We start from the raw sequence: 19,524 nt of genomic DNA, 5'->3' as shown, positions 1-19,524 counted from the left end.
CTCTTTAGCAGGACTCTACAGTTGTTCTTGTAGTAGGGGATAGCACTTTTTGGTAATGACATGAAAACTGGTTGCAAACAATATGCTCTTTAATGTCAGCTCTTTCAAAGGTTGAGTTGAATATCGCTTAATCAATTGCTGACACGGTTAGAGGAACATCACCAGTGTAAAGTATCAGTGTTAAGTCCCTGGATCTCTTCCTCATGGAGGCCCTTCTCCTTCTTGCAGGGATCCCCTCTCTTCACTCTTTAAGGTGTTTCCTTTTCATGAGCCTGCAACTAATCCTAACTGAGGTCTTCGATAATATCCAAAGTCATAATTCTTAACACCCTCTGAGACAATTTCCATTTTAATAAAGTTTCCTGAAGACTAAAATTTTAAATGTGTTTACACTTTTAAACACATGGGATGTGTTTGATTACAGGTGGGATGACAGGAGATTAATTTGGGGACAGAAAGGCTCTTGGGTTGGCCCTCCAAATTGCACTCCAAGCAACTTCTTCATGAAATGCTAAAAGTCCTATAGAGCTTCAGTGAAAAACCACTGGGCTAGATCCCATGAAGCAAGGACATTATTCTAAGACTGATCTAGTGATCGCCTGAACAAGTCAGAAATAGTTTTCAGTATACAAAGTTATATCAAATCATCCCATGAAAGTTCAGAGAACTGGAAGAATGAAGGCACCATTAAAAAATGACATTTTTGCTACCATGCTGGGACTGAGGCATTGAGGCAGTTCCTAATAACAACTGAAACGGAATGAATCATAAGCTATGCAAATGATCTGAGAGAAATACAAACAGATATCAACCACCTTGCCCTTAGATTTTGTCCGGTTGTTTAACTTTACTACTTCTACAACTAAAAGTAAGGTTAATCAACGTATCTTTATTGACTTAGTGAAACATTGTGGTTTGACACAAAATGCATTTGGATAGTCTCTCCTCGACATGTTTAGGTCTCGTATCACAGGAGGGTCAGCATCACACTTATGCTTTTGTTCTAGATACAGCACAGAAGCAGCTGTGAAAGAAGAATCAAAACCCTAGGGAGAAATTAAAAATCAGTTAGAATTTTCCCTGAAATCCTTTGAGTGACTGGAGTGTTACCAGATCTAGAATTGAAATCACATTAGCATAAGTGTCTGAGTATATAACCTCTCAGTGCTGGTTTGATTTACCTTTGAATGAGTAACTGTTGAGACTGTAGTGCAAATCTAATTTCTCTTCCAGGAAGCAAGATAAGTGGACCCGGAAAAATATCAAAGCATACAAGGATGACTCATTTTGGAGACACACAGGCTATGTGATGGCACAAATAGATGGTCTTTACGTAGGAGCAAAGAGGAGGGCCATCTTAGAAGGGACAAAGGTAGGATTTTAAACAAGCTTCTCAGAATTTACACAGTATGGTAAGAATATTGAATGTTATCTTTAAAATAACATTCCAGTTTAGAAGCAGATCAAAGTAGAACTACAGTATACATTCCTTACAGCCAAGAACCGTCATAGCTGTCATATTGTGACACCTAATTTACAAAATTACAAGCCCAAAACACAAGTAAGCCAACTTGTTTCTGTGTGTTTTCAATCTCCCATAATACTGGGCTCAGGATTAGGTTAAAAAGCATGGTATGAATGTACTGGGTTTTTAACTACTCTGATAAAACTAGTGTTTTAGACTGCATGCTCATTAAGACAAGATGTTTAAGTATGTAAGTTCTATGTTTGCCACACTCCACAACATTCATGTAAACACATATCCACACAAACACATATGCATTTTAATTCTGGGGGAAAGCTTTACTGACTCACTGAGGCTTCCAAGGTACCATTTGATATACTTCCAAAAATTGTGGATATTTTGTTTCCTGGGATAATATATGTATAAATGAAATATGTATATTATATAATCTTTTGTCTATTTTGCCAGTATATATGTATATAATATGTATATTATATAACATATTACATTTATTACATTTTGTCTATTTTGCCAGTATATATACACAAAATATGTATATTATATAACTGTCTTTTTGCCTATTTTGACCAGTGTGTGTATATATATATAAAATTAAGTGCATAGCTTTTCTTTGAACTTTTTGTCTATTTTGTCCAATGTGTGCATATATGTATATATACATATATATGCACATATATATACATGTCTGTGTCTGTGTGTATATGTGTGTATATATGTGTGTATATACACATATATGTTGATAAATGTCAAAATAATGCCCAGCGAAAGCAGTGAGTTACAGAAAAATGCATACAGTAAGACTCTAACTTTTTTTTTTGAGTCAGAGTCTTGCTCTGTCACCCAGGCTGGAGTGTGGTGGCACGATCTTGGCTCACTGCAACCTCTGCCTCCTGGGTTCAGGTGATTCTCCTGCCTCATCCTCCCAAGTAGCTGAGACTACAGGCGTGAGCCACCACGCCCAACTAATTTTTGTATTTTTGGTAGAGATGAGGTCTCACCATGTTGGCCAGGCTAGTCTCGAACTCCTGACCTCAAATGATCTACCCGCCTCAGCCTCCTGAAGTGCTGGGATTACAGGTATGAGCCATTGCACCCAGCCCATACAATATGACTCTATTTGTGCAAATTCAAAAAAGGTAGAGTTTTAAAAATATATCTTAAAAAATATATATATATAGGTGATAAATATATTATATATAGATGATAAATAATAGAGTGGCAGGTAATGAGCTATACAAAATTTAGCATAGTGGTGACCGCTGGCAGGAAAGGAGAGAGATGAGATTGGCGACTTCTAAGGCACTGCTGATGTTCCATTTTTTAAACTGTGAGTTGACTACATCGGTGTTTATTTATTTTTCCTTAAATTGTATGTATACATCTTTATTCTTTCAGATGTGTAATATCATCTGTCCTTACGCTTCTAAGCAGCATTCCAACATATGGATATATTATACAGTATAACAAAAGAAATGCAAATATCAATTACAGTGGGATACTGTTTTGCACCTATGAGATTGGAGATAAACTAAATGTTTAATATGTTATTGAGGATGGAAGAGTTTTATTTATTTATTTAGAGACAGAGTCTCACTCTATCACCTAGGCAGGAGAGCAGTGGCTTGATCTCAGCTGCAACCTCCGCCTCTGGGGCTCAACCAATTCTTGTGCCTCAGCCTCTTGAGTATCTGGGAATACAAGCATGCACCACCCAACCCAGCTAATTTTTGTATTTTTAATAGAGATGGGATTTCACCATGTTAGCCAGGCTGGTCTCGAACTCCTGACCTCAGGTGATTCATCGGACTCGGCCTCCCAAAATGCTGGGATTACACTCGTGAGCCACTGCACCCTGCCAGAAGAGTATAATTTAAACAATTCATATGAGGACAATTTGGCAATATCTATTAAAATCTAAATCACTTCTAGGAATTTATCCCACACATAGACTCAAACATAAGCAAAATGATGTGTCCAAGATTAATTATTGTGGCATTGTTTATAATAGCAAAAGACTAGAAGCCACTTGAAAACTCATCAAAGAAAAGACTAGTTAAAAATATTATAAAACATCCGTACATTGGAATGCTGCTTAGAAGAGTGAAGACAGGCCAGGTGCGGTGGCTCACGCCTGTAATCCCAGCACTTTGGGAGGCCAAGGTGGGTGGATCACCTAAGGTCAGGAGTTCTAGACCAGCCCAGCCAACATGGTGAAACCTCGTCTCTACAAAAAACTACAAAAATTAGCTGGGCATGGTAGTGGGCACCTGTAATCCCAGCTACTTGAGAGGCCGAGGCAGGAGAATCGCTTGAACCCGGGAGGCGGAGGTTGCAGTGAGCTGAGATCGCGCGATTGCACTCCAGCCTGGGCAACAAGAGTGAAACTCTGTCTTAGAAATAAGGAAATAAATAAATAAATAATAAAAATAAAAAGAAGAGTGAGGACAATTTTTACATCCAATATAAAAACATCCCCAAAACATTAAATGAGAGATATTAAGACAAAAAAAGAAAAAAAAAATCAAGGTGAACAACAGTGCATATAACACACTACCATGTATGTTTTTAAAAATTGTATTTACAAGACATTTTTAAAACTCTGGATCCAAGATCACGGTGCCAATAGGGAAAAATAAAAAATCAAAAAACTCTGGCAGTATATGCAAAAAAACTAGCAAAATGATTAACTAGAAATGGTAGTACCTGAGCAAATGGAGAAAGGAAAAGGAGGAGACTTTCTGCTATAAACATTATTATAATTTTTAAAATCTTGAATAATAAATGCATAACTTATTCAAACAAACAAAACAGAGATGATATTTATATAAATAAAAATTGGATTGAGTTTTTGCTTTGGTTTTAGTTTTTCGGTTAAAATGTTATTTGTGTTTGTCTTCCCACCACCTCTACCCCAAAACCAATTTGTTGATGCCTAACCCGGACCTGCTGCAGCAGACTGAATCTTCCTGGAGCAGTGCTCTCCAGTTTACACAAAGTTCATGTTCAAGTACAATCTGATAACTGCTTCAGAGTTAATGCTGGCCAGTCAGTTGGTCTTACGGTTAACACACAATCAAAACCAAAAGCTTCTTAGTTGAATGTTTTTGCTGTGTAGCAGTGGTTCTTGTCTAAGAGTGGTTTCTCTCCAGAGGACACTTGGCAATGTCTTGGAGACATTTTTGGTTGCCAAAACTGGGAAGTTGCCACTGATACCTAGTGGGTAGAGGCCAGGAATGATGCTAAACATCTCACAATGCACAACAACCGAAAAGAAAGTATGAACTGGCTCAAAATGTCAGTAGTGCCAAGGTTGAGAAGCACTGCTGTAGAGTGCAAACAGAAAGCTCTACTTTACTCTCCAAGGAGCCACTCCCAAATTCTGTGGCTATCAAAACATGCCAAAACAGCTCTTCTAAACTATAAAGCCATAAAAATTATTTTATTAGCTACAATAAAAATCTAGCATAAGAGACACTTCAGAAATAAATAATTTTTTTTTTTTTTTTTAGATAGAGTCTCACTCTGTCACCCAGCTGGAGAGCAGTGACGTGATCTTGGCTCACTGCAACCTCCACCTCCTGGGTTCACATCGTTCTCCTGCCTCAGCCTCCCGAGTAGCTGGGACTACAGGCGCCCACCACCACGCCCGGCTAATTTTTGTATTTTTACTAGAGACGGGGTTTCACCATGTTAGCCAGGATGGTCTCGGTCTCCTGACCTCGTGATCCACCCACCTCGGCCTCCCAAAGTGCTGGGATTACAGGTGTGAGCCACTGCGCACAGCCTGCAAGGGAATAATTTAATGGGACCCTAACGAGAGGAAAAACAGGAAAAGATGTCTGTCACAAATCGATGTAAGTGCAGTCTTTGTCCTTTCCTAGCCAATGACCCTGTTCCAGATTCAGTTCCTGAATGCTGTTGGAGATTTATTGGATCTGATTCCCTCACTCTCTCCCACAAAAAACAGCAGCCTAAAGGTTTTTAAGAGATGGGACATGGGACATTGCTCCGCTCTTATTAAGGTAAGACATAGCAGCTCCTTTTGCCTTGTTCTGGTTCTTACAGACTTTATCTATATAACGCCCAAGTATAGCAACATCTCATCACTCCTGGCTATAACAGTGTATCAGCTCGTGAGTTCTTCAATGGTAGAAGTTAAGAACTGGAAGTAACTTTGATGGAGAGAATTTTAAGTACATGATGTTACATCTATTTCTTCCACCATTCCTCCCATGCTGTGTGCACCTGCGCCACTTCCACCTTCTAGAATCTTCCATTTTGTTTTTTTGTTTTGTTTTGTTTTTGAGCTGGAGTCTCACTCTAATGCTCTGGCTGGAGTGCAGTGGTGTGATCTCGCCTCACTGCAACCTCTGCCTCCCAGGTTCAAGCGAGTCTCTTGCCTCAATTTCCCAAGTAGCTGGGACTACAGGGGTGTGTCACCATGCCTGGTTAATTTTTCTTGTTTTTTTGGTATAGACAGGGTTTCACCATTTTGGCCAGGCTGGTCTCGAACTCCTGACCTCAAGTGATCCGCCTGCCTTGGCCTCCCAAAGTGCTGGGATTTTGAGTGTGAGCCACCATGCCCAGTTAGAGTCTTCCATTTTGAATGTTAGAAGGAAGAGTCTGTTTGGGGCCACATTAAATGTTAATCTTGATTCCTTGGCCATATTTTCCAGTAATCAATATAGCAATAAACACTTACCTGAAAGGGCACAATCCCTGATTGCCTCTTACACTTAAGACAATTGCAGTCAGTTAGCTATGTACATCTGTGTAATCCACTATAATTCTGGCTGCAGGTTCTTCCTGGGTTTGAGAACATCCTTTTTGCTCACTCAAGCTGGTACACGTACGCAGCCATGCTCAGGATATATAAACACTGGGACTTCAACATCAAAGATAAAGATACCAGCAGTAGTCGCCTCTCTTTCAGCAGTTACCCAGGTAAATGAATTTAAAGAAACATCTGAGCACTCTGAGTACTATTCCCGGATAAAGCCTTAGTGACTCAGTGTTAACTGCAATGGGAGAAGAAATGTTTAATGGTTAGTATATATTAACAAACAATCTGATTTTCAGAGTGCTTTTGAAGAAATATAGCTCAAATACTTTTATTTAATAGAATGACATAAACAAGGTTACTAGAATTGCCAAATAGAAGACACTTCGTAAATGTAAATGGCTACATCTAAATTTATTTCAACAAATGCCAACTGAGTATGTATCATGTACAAGACACTTTGCTAGGCTCTGCAGCAGAAGCAATGAAGACATGGCTGATCCTGCGCTCAGGTACCACCTTGAGGGCCTGTAGTGTTTCTTTTATTTACTGCAATATCCACAGCACTTAACCTTAGTGTGTGGCATCGAGTACTTAATAAATTGCCAAATGAATGGATGAATGAATGTGTAAGTTTATAAACTTTACATTATAGTCAGGAGGACAATATAAAGTGTAATATGAACAAGAGTAATAATATTACTGAATACTGTATGTACTACAAAAGAAGTGTAACCAGTGTTGTCCATTCCAAGGGGGTGAGACGCACATCTGATTGTTGGGGAAAGGAAAGAGAGGATGACCTTTGAGATAGACCATGAAGGATGGCTAGAATTTGAAGAAGTAGAGATGGACGGGAGGACAGTCCCAGTAGAAGAGAGGTTGCAAATTCCTGGGTCTAAATGCAACAGGCAGGTGATGTAAATGAATAAAGCAGGTCTGGTTTAAGAAAACAGAAAGTGGAGGCCGGGCGCGGTGGCTCACGCCTGTAATCCCAGCACTTTGGGAGGCTGAGGCTGGCGGATCATGAGATCAGGAGATTGAGACCATCCTGGCTAACACGGTGAAACCTCGTCTCTACTAAAAATACAAAAAAATTAGCCAGGTGTGGCGGTGGGTGCCTGTAGTCCCAGCTACTCGGGAGGCTGAGGCAGGAGAATGGCGTGAACCCGGGAGGTGGAGCTTGCAATAAGCCAACATCCCGCCACAGCACTCCAGCCTGGGCGACAGAGCGAGACTCCGTCTCAAGGAAAAAAAAAAAAAAGAGAGAAAGTGGAAACAAGTGTAGCAAACATATGACCCATGGAAAGGAGGCAAGGATCAGCTTTCACTGTCTGTTCTCCATCCAAGAATTTCCAGATCCTCCAACTTAGATAAAAACATGTATTTAAAAAAACAAAACTCACTCTGTAAATCCAACAAAGCGTATGTGTTAGCATGTGTTAGCCCCAGCCTCCTCAAGAAACATTAAGAGCAAAGTCAAGGGGAAAACACTAAACATCTAAGAGTTCGACTGGATACACTGTAACCAACATGACCTTTAATTACATATCTGTAACTTATGGGTTGGTTATACCAAACACCTGTCATATCTATCTACCTTTGTCAGAATATGTTTGGTCTTCCTATCAGAAATTCCTTTTTATTTTTAGAGTCAGGGTCTCACCCTATCACTCAGGCTGGAGTGTAGCGGTACAACGATAGCCCACTGCAGCTTTGACCTCCAGGGCTCAAATGACCCTCTTGCCTCAGCCTCCCAAGTAGTTGACACTACAGGCACACATCACCATGTCTGGCTAATTTTAAAAAATATATTTTATTTAGATGGGATCTTGCTACATTGCCCAGGCTGGTCTTAAGCTCCTGGGCTCAAGTGGTCCTCCAGCTTCAGCCTCCCAAAGTGCTGGGATTAAGGTGTGAGCCATCATGTCCAGCCCCTATCAGGAATTCTGACCAAGGGCATAACCCAGTATTTCTCTGTCCTTGTGACCTGATCCTTTCTTTGAAACCACTTTGATTTCATCTTTGTCTTAGTTTGCTTAGTTGTTTTAGCATTGAGGGGGACTAGGGACTCCTCTCTCTGAGTTAGACTGTGCTTTGATTCTTTCACATTCTATTACACTGACATTTAAGAACAGCAAGAGACAGAGCAGTCCACTATTCTTCCTCTTCCTCTTCTTTGTGATAAAATGCAACATTCAGATGTTATGTGCACTGCTTTGAAATCTCTGTGAAATACAATGCTCTCCAGTAGTGTTAACAGTCCTGGACCCCAGAGGTAGTGATGGAGAAGGTCATGGAAGATTTTCTTACAAAACGTATAATCCCGTTAACATTTGCATATGTATCCTTCCAGATGAGTTACACAAATAGATATCATAGATCATATGTAGAGCTTTTTGGAGCAATTGAAACTCCAAGAGAGCAAAAGACACTTTTATGTATACCCCAAGACGTTTTTACAGGAGCCAATGGAACAGTGGGATTCATATTTTCTCTAACTGGGCAGCTTTGTTCTCAGCACCAAACAGGAAAAACATGTGCAGTCTCATTTATGTTACAAATTATTTTATTAAGGGACCAGCAACATTGGATTCATTGAATAGACATGACATAGAACTATGCTTTGCGATGAAGCTCATGCCAACTTAGCTGCTGAGTCCAGAACAAAGCTGGATGACTTCCTTGTTTTTCTTTGATGGAGGAGTGCCATGGTAAATTGAATAGGTTAGGAGTGTCGAGTCATTTTTTCATCAAAGAACGCAGAGCCTGGAGGCTCTTCAAGATCTGTGCAAGGATATTAAGAATTCCTGCGTCAGTAGTTGAGAATAATGTACTGTGTTTTTGAAATTTGCTAAGAGAGTAGATCTTAAGTATTCTCCCTACACACACGACACACAAAGGTAGCTATGTGAGGTGCTGAATATGTTAATTAGTTGGATTGTGGAAATCATTTCACAGTGTATAGGTGTATCAAAACATCATGTAAACCTTGAATATATACAATTTTTATTGTCAATTATGCCTCAATAAGATTGGAAAAAAGAGGATGGAATGAAGTTAATTAGGAATTAAGCAAATACCTTGTGTTGACGTAGCAGTTTGTATGTTTGTATTAAAATTAAATGGAGGCAATATAAAAATTAAAAACAAACGAAAAGAATTCCTGAGTCAGAACATACAGATCAACTCAAGAAACGTTCCTGACTTGGCTGAGGCATGTTAGAGATGATGGTAACTGGGATGCTACAGCTACCATCATGCTAAAGATACAGAGAATTCTGAGGATTTCATATGCTCCTATCCACCTTTTACAACACATCATGGCCTTCCTGCTAAATTTTTTGGAGTGACCGTCAAGATCATTGCCATGAAAAACGCTAAAGCTTCAAGACGGGATATTTTGTGTGTTTTCTGAGGTTTTTATGAAGGAAAAAGGCAGAGCTTGGACAGCTGCTAAACTCTTTCAACGTATGAAGTCCAACTGCTTTACTTTGGTGAGCCACATGTTTCTCGCTGTAAAATGAGGCTAATAGAATGCTTGCTTCATAAAGTTGTAAACATTATATAGTTTATTCATCAACAATTTTCTGTTAAATTGGGCTAGGCAAAGGATTGTTGATGGAGACTGGCATAGACAGAATTCCTACTGTCACAGTTTACTTTCTGTTGAGACGTAGAGGCCAATAAAAAAAAAATGACATTAGAGTGTGATTTTTGTAATAAGAGAAAGACTAGTCTGGGAACATTGAGAAAGCTAAGAGAAAGGAAAATTTAAGTCGAGGCATAAAAGACAAGATAATTTAGCCAAGCCCAATGGGGATACAGTGGTAGAATGTTCCTTGAGGAACAAACAGTATATGGGCAAGAGACAGCATCAAGAAGGCCAGAGAGAGGGAATGAGGCACGACATGAGGCCACTAAAGTGACAAGTGAAAGGGACATGAGTAGATTTGCATTTGTGGATTATCTGGCCCATTAGAGGAGGACAAGAGAGGCTGCCAGCAGAACATTTAGAAGGCTGGTGCAATAATCCAGGCAACTCAAACCACCATATTTTGTAAATGGTCAATCAGCATATGGATGGAAGCTTGATAATCCCTCTTCCAGAGGATAACAAACATGACTGCTGAATTACTGAAACACAACACAACGTTATGTGTCCTCCTGTTGTCCTTGCAAGAATCCTTGAGGGATAATTACCTAATAGGAATTGTCAGGACACTCCCCAAATTGTACTCTAACATAGGAGAATAGAAGGAACAATGGTAATCCTTCACATTTATCAATAATACAAAAGGATTTGCTGCCTTCCGTACGCCCAAACGTATTGAAGCCAGTCTCATGCTGTACGTTCACCAGAGCCTCAGTTCATTCCATAAAAATAGAGGTCGTTTTAGGTTAAGAAAACAGAATAATTTTTATTAATTTAGAAAGAATTTAAGGTGATTTGGTTGTTTAACAGGCTTGGTCTTTTTTAGTCTTTTCTAAAATTACAAAGTGGAGATTGAGGAAATTATTTCACCTAAAGAGGCTAACATGCAATACCCAGGGAAGGTCAAAAGTATACCAAAGTATACCAGGTGCTGATAACCTCGGTACCACCCTTAGATCTGGGCACAGGAACTCCCCACCCTCCCAGCTTGGAATTACGTTCCTGAAAATTACCTAAATCCCCCTCCAGCATCCTGAGACCGGCCAGGCTGGCAGTATCTTGACCTGTGTCTCTGGGCATCCAGTTCAGAAAGCTCCTTTCCAGAAAATTTCTCAATCCCCCTCTAGTACCCAAGACTGATCAAGATGGCTGAGCCATCCAGGTCAGCTTCTTGAGCCCAGAAAACAATGCACATCGGCCTTTGTCCTATATCTCCCTATCTGGGGGCTCTTCTCCACTCCTGCCCACACATGGGTTGAACAAGATGCCCCAAGGAGCTTTGGGACTCAAGCCTATGGCCTGGTCCTGGTAAGCAGATTCCTCTACTTGGCCCTCACAGTATATATTTTTTGCAAGATGGTGCATAGCCTAGCTGTCAGAATGGCGGTCACGATGACCTAGGGTGGCTCTCATGTGAGAGCATATGTTCAGGGATCTATGCTACTGAAAACCACCTCTTACCCTTGGGTTTCAGCATGCAGCAGGGGAGGACAGTAAAGCGAAAGGGAACTTCGACCTATGAGCTCCACATCTGGCCCCTGTGGTGGCCTCCTCACCCCTGCAGCTGTGCACCGTGTGTCAGGCAGTCCGTGGGGCGGGCTAGGCCTGGCCCCTCTGAGGCCTTTTGAGAACCTTGTTCTACAACACAAACGGGCCTTTGTAGCAAATCTTTTGCTGCAGTTGATGATGTGACTTCCTACTGTCTTGAGTCAGTCTTAAAACAGATGGATTTTTCTTGTGGGATTGGGACAGCTCTTCCAGCTTGGCTTACAGGCTTCTCACTTATCCTGCCCACTGGTACCCATGGGTGAGGAGCGAAGGTGGCGGAGGGTTCAGCATGAAAGGAGATTAGGCTCATGAAGACTTGACTTGACTTAAATTGTGAAGACTTAAGTTATGAAGACTTCGCTTAAATTTTCCTGGGGCTTTGAGCCTATTCTTTTATCTTCTTATGTACCTACTTTCAAGTACGTGCACTTAACATTTAAACAGGCTAAGCAGGCTCATGCCTGTAATCCCAGCAGTTTGGGAGGTCAAGGCAGGTGGATTGTCTTAAGCTCAGGAGTTCAAGACCAGCATGGGCATCATGGCAAGACCCCATCTCTGCAAAAATACAAAAAAATTAGCCAAATGTTGGTGGCTCATGCCTGTAATCCCAGCTGCTCGGGAGGCTGAGGCTGAAGAACAGCTTGAGCCAGGGAAGCAGAGGTTGCAGGGAGCCAAGATAGCACTACTGCACTTCAGCCTGGGGGACAAAGTGTGGCCTCAACTCAACAACAACAGCAACAACAACAACAACAACAAAGAGATTACATTCTAGGGAGGCAGCAATTAGCCTAAAGAGTCCAACAGAAAACATGTTGATCTGTGTTTACACCGTAAAATTCCCAGTGTAGCTTTAGTGACCAAAAAACAAATTATCATTCACAATTTTTTTAATACTCTGGTAAGACTTGCGTTTGTGATCAACATTAACAAAGCATAACAAGGATTTTTGAGTCATTAGAAGCCAGGATTCACAGGTGGCGTGATAGTTGTTGCAGAGTCATTAAGAGAATGGTGTTAGGGAACTGCAGAGGCAAGGAGATCTGTGTTGTTTGAATACAAACGGGTTCCAAAAAGTCATGGTTTTGTAATAATAGTATTGCTACCTTTTTCTCATGACAAAAAATAGGAACTTAGCCAGGAACAATGCATTTAATAATAAAGAATACAAAGAGATGGTACCTGGATACTATAAAGAATCTTCACATGCACTGATTGGACAATAGACAAAACAGAGTACCTTTCTCTGCCCACCATCCTAAATCTTCAATGATAAATCATCATACCTCACATGTACTTATGAATTTTTAAATATATGTTTTTAATCAAATTGTTTGTATAGGCAGGGGTCCTGTTAAACAAACAAAAACACTTGCCTGAGGCACTGGATACCCCAAAAAAAGTGACTTTGAATAGCCTTGTTCTAGAAGTTTCTGTCCCTAACAAGAAGGGTTTTGAATACATGGTCTGTTTTGCCTAGCAACTGCTGAGGCTAAGTAAGGAAGGTAAAAGCCCTGCACCAGCCCTCCCCATATATGTACTTATTTTGGCAATACAAATCAATAATCAAGGAGGTACGACAAAGAGATAAATCACTAGAAGATGATGGCACTGAAATGGCAGCCAATACAATGTGTGAAGACCTCAGCACAAAGATCTGATAGTTTTAACCAATTCAGAGAAAATTCACTTGTCAACCACATTGAGTCTTCCAATCCACTAATACAATCTATTTGTTTATTTAGGTCTTTAATTTGAGTCATATCATGTAGTTTTCAGTATTTAGGTCTTACATACCTTTAAGTAAGTTAAATCCTAAGTTATGTTTGATGCTCCTGTAATCAAGATTTTATTTAATTCTTTTTTCAGTTGTTTGTTCTCATGTATATTTATTGATTGCCCATTGCTACATAACAAATTGCTCCAAAAATTAGTGGCTAAAAACAATAATGATTTAGTTACTCATGGTTTCTGTGGATCAGGAATTTAGATAGGACACAGTGAGGATAATCTGTCTCTCCTATGACTGGGGCCTCAGCTGGAAGACTCAAAGACTGAAGGGCTGAAATCTCTGATAGCTTAACTGAGACTGGAGTATGGGCTTCCAAAGCGACTTACTAACATAGCCGACAGGGTGGTGCTGGCAATTGGTTCCTCTTCACTTGGGCCTTTCCTCAGAACTGCTTGAGTGTCCTTCATGGCAAGACCCCTGGCTTCCTCCAGACCAAGCCATCCAAAAGAACAAGGGAGAAATAGTAATGCCTATTGTGACCTCACCTCAGACGTCAACACTCACTTCCACCAGGTTCTATTAATTAGAAGCAAGGTATTATGAGCAGCCCACATTCAAGGAAAGGGAATTAGAATCCACCTTTTGAAGAGAAGGGTGCCAAATAATTTGTGGAAATTTGAAAACTACCACAATATAGTATGACTTTTTTTGTACATTATTATCCTGAGATCTTTTTAAATTCACATATCATTTCTAATAGCTTTTTTATAGATTCCTTAGGATGTTCTATATATACAATCATGTCATCTCTAAATAAAGACAGTCTGACTTCTCCCATCCCTTGTATGTCTTTGTATTTTTGTATGATTGTGCTGGAGAAGACCTCCAGAATAATGGAGACCGTAAGTGGTGAGCATGGAAATCCTTGCCCAATTCCTGACCTGGGGTGAAAAGTATTGTCTTTCACCATTAAGTATGATGTTAACTGCAGATTTTTTGTAGATGCCCTTTGTAATGTTAAGGAAGGTCCCTGCTCTTCCTACTTTATTTAATATTTTTATCAATATTAAATAAATGTTGCATTTTTCTGAATTCTTTCTCAGCAACTGTTGAAAGGATCATACGAATTTTTTCCTTTATTAATATGATGAGTTATATTGATTGATTTTCAGATGTTAAACCACTTGAAATTCCTGGGTTAATCCTCACTTAGTCATGATGTGTTATTCTTTGTATTTATTTTTAGTTCAATTTACTAACATGTGTTAATGATTTTTTTCATTTACATTCATCAGACATATTAGTTTGTAGTTTACTTTTCTTATGGTGGTTTTGGTTTTAGGATAAGCTTATCCTCATATCCTAAATTTGGAATTATTTCTTTCTCCTAAATTTTTTAAGAGCATGTATAGGATTGGGATTATTTTGTTCTATTTATTTATTTATTTATTTTTAAAGACAGGGTCTCACTCTGTCACCCAAGCTGGAGTACAGTGGTGTGAACATAGCTCACTGCAGCCTCAAACTCTTAGGCTCAAGTGATCCTCCTGCCTTGGTTTCCCAAAATGCTGAGACTACAGGTGTGAGCCACTATGCCTAGCCCATTTTCTTCTTTAAGTGTTTAAAGTGAAGCTTTAACAAGTGAAGCTATCTAGACATGTGAAGCTATCTAGACATGAAGGTTTTTATTAGTTGAAAAGTTATTAATTGTAAATTTAATTTCTTTCACTGCTACAGGACTATTTCAGTTTTCCAACTCTTCTTGAGTTAGTTTTAAAAATGTGTCTTTCAAGGAATTTATCCCTTCTTTCTAAGTTATTCTAAGTTTATTGATATGAAGCTATTTATAATATTTTTCTTAACATCTTAATGTCTGTAGGATCTGTAAAGTCCCCATTATCATTCATGATATTGTCCATTTTTCTTCTTTATTAAGATAAAATTTCCATTTTTATCTTTACTTTCTTTCTTCTACTTACTTTGCATTTAATTTGTAATTTTTTCTAGCTTCTTAATGCAGAAAACTAGATAACTGATTTTCATCTTTCTTTCTATCATAAGCAAAAAAATGATAAATTTTCCAATAAGCACTACTTTTGGTGCATCTGACAAATTTTGATATATTTTGTGTCCATTTTTATTCCATTTGGAATATTTTTAAATTTATCACATGATTTATTTAATCCATAGCTTATTTGAAAGTGTATTGTTTAATTTCCAAAAATTTACAGATTTTTCAGATCTTTGTCACTATTTTCCAATTTTTTATGGAAATTTATTTCTATAGAAATAATCATAAATTAATTGGAAATAAATTTCCATTTTCTAATTTATTCTGAGATCAGAGAGCATATTTTGTATGATTTCAAATTTTTTTTAACTTTATTGAGAGCTGTGTTATGGCTCAGCATGAGCCTATCTCAATGAACGCTTCATATGCAGTAGAAAATAATGTAAATTCTAGTATTTCTGAGTGTAGTGTTCTGTAAATGTCAGTCACTGCAAGTTAATTGATAGTGTAATTCAAATCATCTGTTTTCTTAACTGACTTTCTATTTGTTAATCATTTACTACAAAATAAATATTTATACCTCCACTGTAATTGTTAATTTGTCTATTTCTCATTTTCTTATCTTTGTTCTCTAATCCCATGGCAGATTATATTTCTCATTTCATTTCTGGTAGTTTTGCTTTATGCATTTTGATACTCTATCATTTAACACATACATTCATAAGTATAGTATATTCCTGCTATATGGACCCTTTTATCATTATGAAATGTCTTTTTTTGTCTCTAGGACAACTCCTTGTCTTAATGTCTATATTGCCTTATATTAATATAACCACTCCAGCTTTTTTATGCTTACTGTTTTCATACCAGCAATTTTATTTACACAGCAAGAACATACAGGTATCTGTTATAAATGTCAGAGGTCATCTCTACATTTCAGATCTTGACTCAGTTTAAGGGCCAACAAAGGAAGGTTTTTCTCTTTCCATTAAGTTTCTTGCCTTTTTTTTTCTTGTAAAAAGTGTGAGTACTAGCAGGTTCATTACCATAGCATGTCTTTAATTTCCAATTTGAAATCTGATGTGCTGGAGAAAAGTGCATCATAAGTTTTTGTTTTTGTTGTTTTTTCCCTTACAAATTCAAAAGACTAGAATAATGGTAGTCATCTGGAAAAAGTAAATTATACTTTTGAAACTGATGGCTATACTTTTGAAACTGATGCTTAATGACAGCAGTGATTTTTAAGTGTGGTAACAAACGTTTTGGGAGCATGTATCCTCTGTCAAGGTGGTACTAGTAACAGATTCAAAGTAGTACCATATCGTATCAGACTGATGTGGGGTGTTTTATGTTTGAGATCAGCTGGTGAGCCTGTTGTTCCTTCATAAATTGGTGCCGTAAGCTAAAGTTAACATATTCATATTTTTCCTACCAATAGTCCTTCACAAATAACTGGTCATAAACTAAAAAAAAAAACAATATCTGCAATATAAATGTGTTGTCTATTAGAGATGGAGCTAGATGTCTTAAGGACTTCTAAGTATATCTTAAAATTTATAATGTAGTAGTTCATACTAAGAATCATCTGGAGAATTTTAACGAAATACGTGTATGTTCTAAACCTCATCACTACCCCATAAATGCAGCTTAAGTCTGTAAGTCTGAAGGAGTAGGTGTATCCGGGTGTTTTTCTTTTTTCTTTTTCTTTTTCTTTTTTTTTTTTGAGACAGAGTTTCGCTCTTGTTGCCAAGGCTGGAGTGCAATGGCGCGATCTTAGCTCACCGCAACTTCCACCCCCCGGGTTCAAGCAATTCTCCCGCCTCACCCTCCCGAATAGCTGGGATTACAGGCATGTGCCACCACGCCTGGCCAATTTTGTATTTTTAGTAGAGATGGTGTTTCTCCATGTTGGTCAAGCTGGTCTCCAACTCCCGACCTCAGGTGATCTGCCTGCCTGGGCCTCCCAAAGTGCTGGGATTACAGGCGTGAGCCACCATGCCCGGCCTTGGGTATTTTTCTTTCAGCTCCTCCAGTACTTTCATACTATTCTGATATATTTTGTTGGTATGAAGCTATGAAGCAAAAGTAGCTATTACCAATGCATACATACAGTATATTGGTTTTAAGTTCCACCTCAAAGTGAATCTTAGAGCCTAGTGTAAGTGTTCCACTTTAGAGATGTACTTTAATTACTACTGTGCAAATTAAGGGAAATTTACGTCATCATTTGATTTTCTAAAACCTAAAAGGAACTGGCCATCATTACGAAGTCTTTCTAGATAATCAAGGGTAGATGGCTGGGTTTTTTTCTTTTTTTCTTTCTTTTTTTTTTTTTTTTTTAGACGGAGTCTTGCTCTGTCGCCCAGGCTGGAGTGCAGTGGTGCGATCTTGGCTCACTGCAAGCTCCAGCTCCCGGGTTCACGTCATTCTCCTGCCTCAGCCTCCCGAGTAGCTGGGACTACAGGCCCCCGCCACCACGCCTGGCTAATTTTTTGTATTTTTAGTAGAGACAGGATTTCATCATGTTAACCAGGATGGTCTCGACCACCTGACCTCGTGATCTGCCTGCCTGATGGCTGTTTTTAATGTGGCAATTAATGTAGGCATTCCTGCTTTCAGGTTCAAATGTGAATCAAAGCATATTTTAATTTGCTAGCACAAATGGAATGTCTTTACTTTCAAACTATTTGTGGTTTTGCGTTTACTGTATGTCTTTTGTAGACAGATAATTAGTACATTTTGCTTTCTTTTCTATCAAGTTTGAGTCTCTTACTTTTGATGGAAGTGTTTGGTCCATTTACATTTACTGTAAATATTTATATATTTAGATTTAAGTCTGCCATTTCACTATTTAGTTCATTTCATCTCTATTTTGTTTCTCTGTTCCTCCTTTCCTGTCTTCTTTTGTGTTAAACATTTTAACAAAGATTTTCTAACAAAATAGTCTATATTTTAATACTCCATTTGGCTTTCTAGCTATATTTATTGGCATTTTTAAAATTGTTGTCCCTGGGGCTTGTGATATGCATCTTTAACTCATCACAATTTATGTAAAGTTAATAAGCAATTTTGTCTACTAAAAAGTATATAGGAACTTAAAATGGTAATTATCCCATTTAGTGCCTTCCATCCTTTATGCTATTGTTGTCATATATATGCTACATCTATGTATGTTATAAGTACACCAATATGGTGTTAAGATTTTTTACTTAAAAACTTACTGTCTTTTAAAAAATTAAAACAAGAAGAGTGTGTGTGTGTGTGTGTGTGTGTGTGTTGAGAAGTAAGCTGTTAATTATATTATTTTCTGCTCAAATTTTTATCTGCATTTAGATTTTTGGTGACTTCAGCTTTCTGGCAGGCTAACTCTGGTCTTCTTTGTGGTTATTTTAAGTTTGTTGTGCTGATAGGAACTGTAAATTAATGTTTTTCATTAAAGGTAGGGCTTTTTCACCACTTATAGCTTCACATATTTTTTCCTCTTTTCTCTCTCTTCTCCCTCTGGGACTCCAGTCAATTATTCATCAGATGCTAAACATTTTTGCACAAGTCTCTGGGGCTTTGTAAATTTTATGTAGTTTTAATTTTTTTCTTTCTGTTTTTCAGATTGGATGATTCCCATTAATCTTCTATCTTCAGGTTTTCTTTGTTTTATTTTTTCTTTTTTAATTTTATTTATTTATTTTGAGATGGAGTTTCACTCTTGTTGCCCAGGATGGAGTGCAGTGACGTGATAGTTCACTGCAACCTCCACCTCCCAGGTTCAAGTGATTCTCCTGCCTCAGCCTCCCAAGTAGCTGGGATAACAGGCATGCACCACCATGCCTGGCTGATCTTGTATTTTTAGTAGAGACAAAGTTTCACCATGTTGGCCAGTCTGGTTTCCAACTCCTGACCTCAGGTGATCCACCTGTCTTGGCCTCCCAAAGTGCTGGGATTACAGGCATGAGCCACTGCACCCAGCCACAATCTTCAAGTTTTCTATTTCCTTCTTCTGCCATCTCAAATTTACTGTTGAAGTATAAAGTGAATTTTTCATTTCATTTACTGTACTTTTCAGGTCTAGAATTTCAATTTTGTTCTTTTTTTAACTTCTAATTTTATGTTGAGATTCCCTCTCTGGTAAATCTTAATACTATATTTTCCTGTTTTGTCTTTTTCCACTAAACCCAATATCAAGGCCTACTTGGAAACAGTTTCCAGTGACTTAAGTGTGGGGTCATATTTTCCTTTTTCTTTGGAGGTGACAAATATAGCAAATACCATGACTTGATCATTACACAATGTATATATATATTTAGTATATTCTTCACCA

At 38.4% G+C, this 19,524-nt stretch overlaps 1 protein-coding gene across 1 annotated transcript in view; it reads left to right on the top strand.

Annotated features, from left to right (window-relative positions):
* The window catches only part of PLBD1 (phospholipase B domain containing 1), a 68,001-nt gene that overhangs the window by 26,785 nt on the left and 21,692 nt on the right, over window positions 1-19,524 (top strand). The window contains exons 4-6 of the mRNA XM_025403756.1: window positions 1,234-1,372; window positions 5,368-5,508; window positions 6,286-6,430. Coding sequence (XP_025259541.1) covers window positions 1,234-1,372; window positions 5,368-5,508; window positions 6,286-6,430 — 425 coding nt within the window. The remainder of the gene's footprint in view (window positions 1-1,233; window positions 1,373-5,367; window positions 5,509-6,285; window positions 6,431-19,524) is intronic.

The sequence above is a fragment of the Theropithecus gelada genome, chromosome 11 (assembly GCF_003255815.1).
Source record: "Theropithecus gelada isolate Dixy chromosome 11, Tgel_1.0, whole genome shotgun sequence".
NCBI lineage: Eukaryota > Metazoa > Chordata > Mammalia > Primates > Cercopithecidae > Theropithecus > Theropithecus gelada.
The sequence above is the reverse complement of the archived record's forward strand: the minus strand, read 5'-3'. Positions and strand labels throughout refer to the sequence as shown.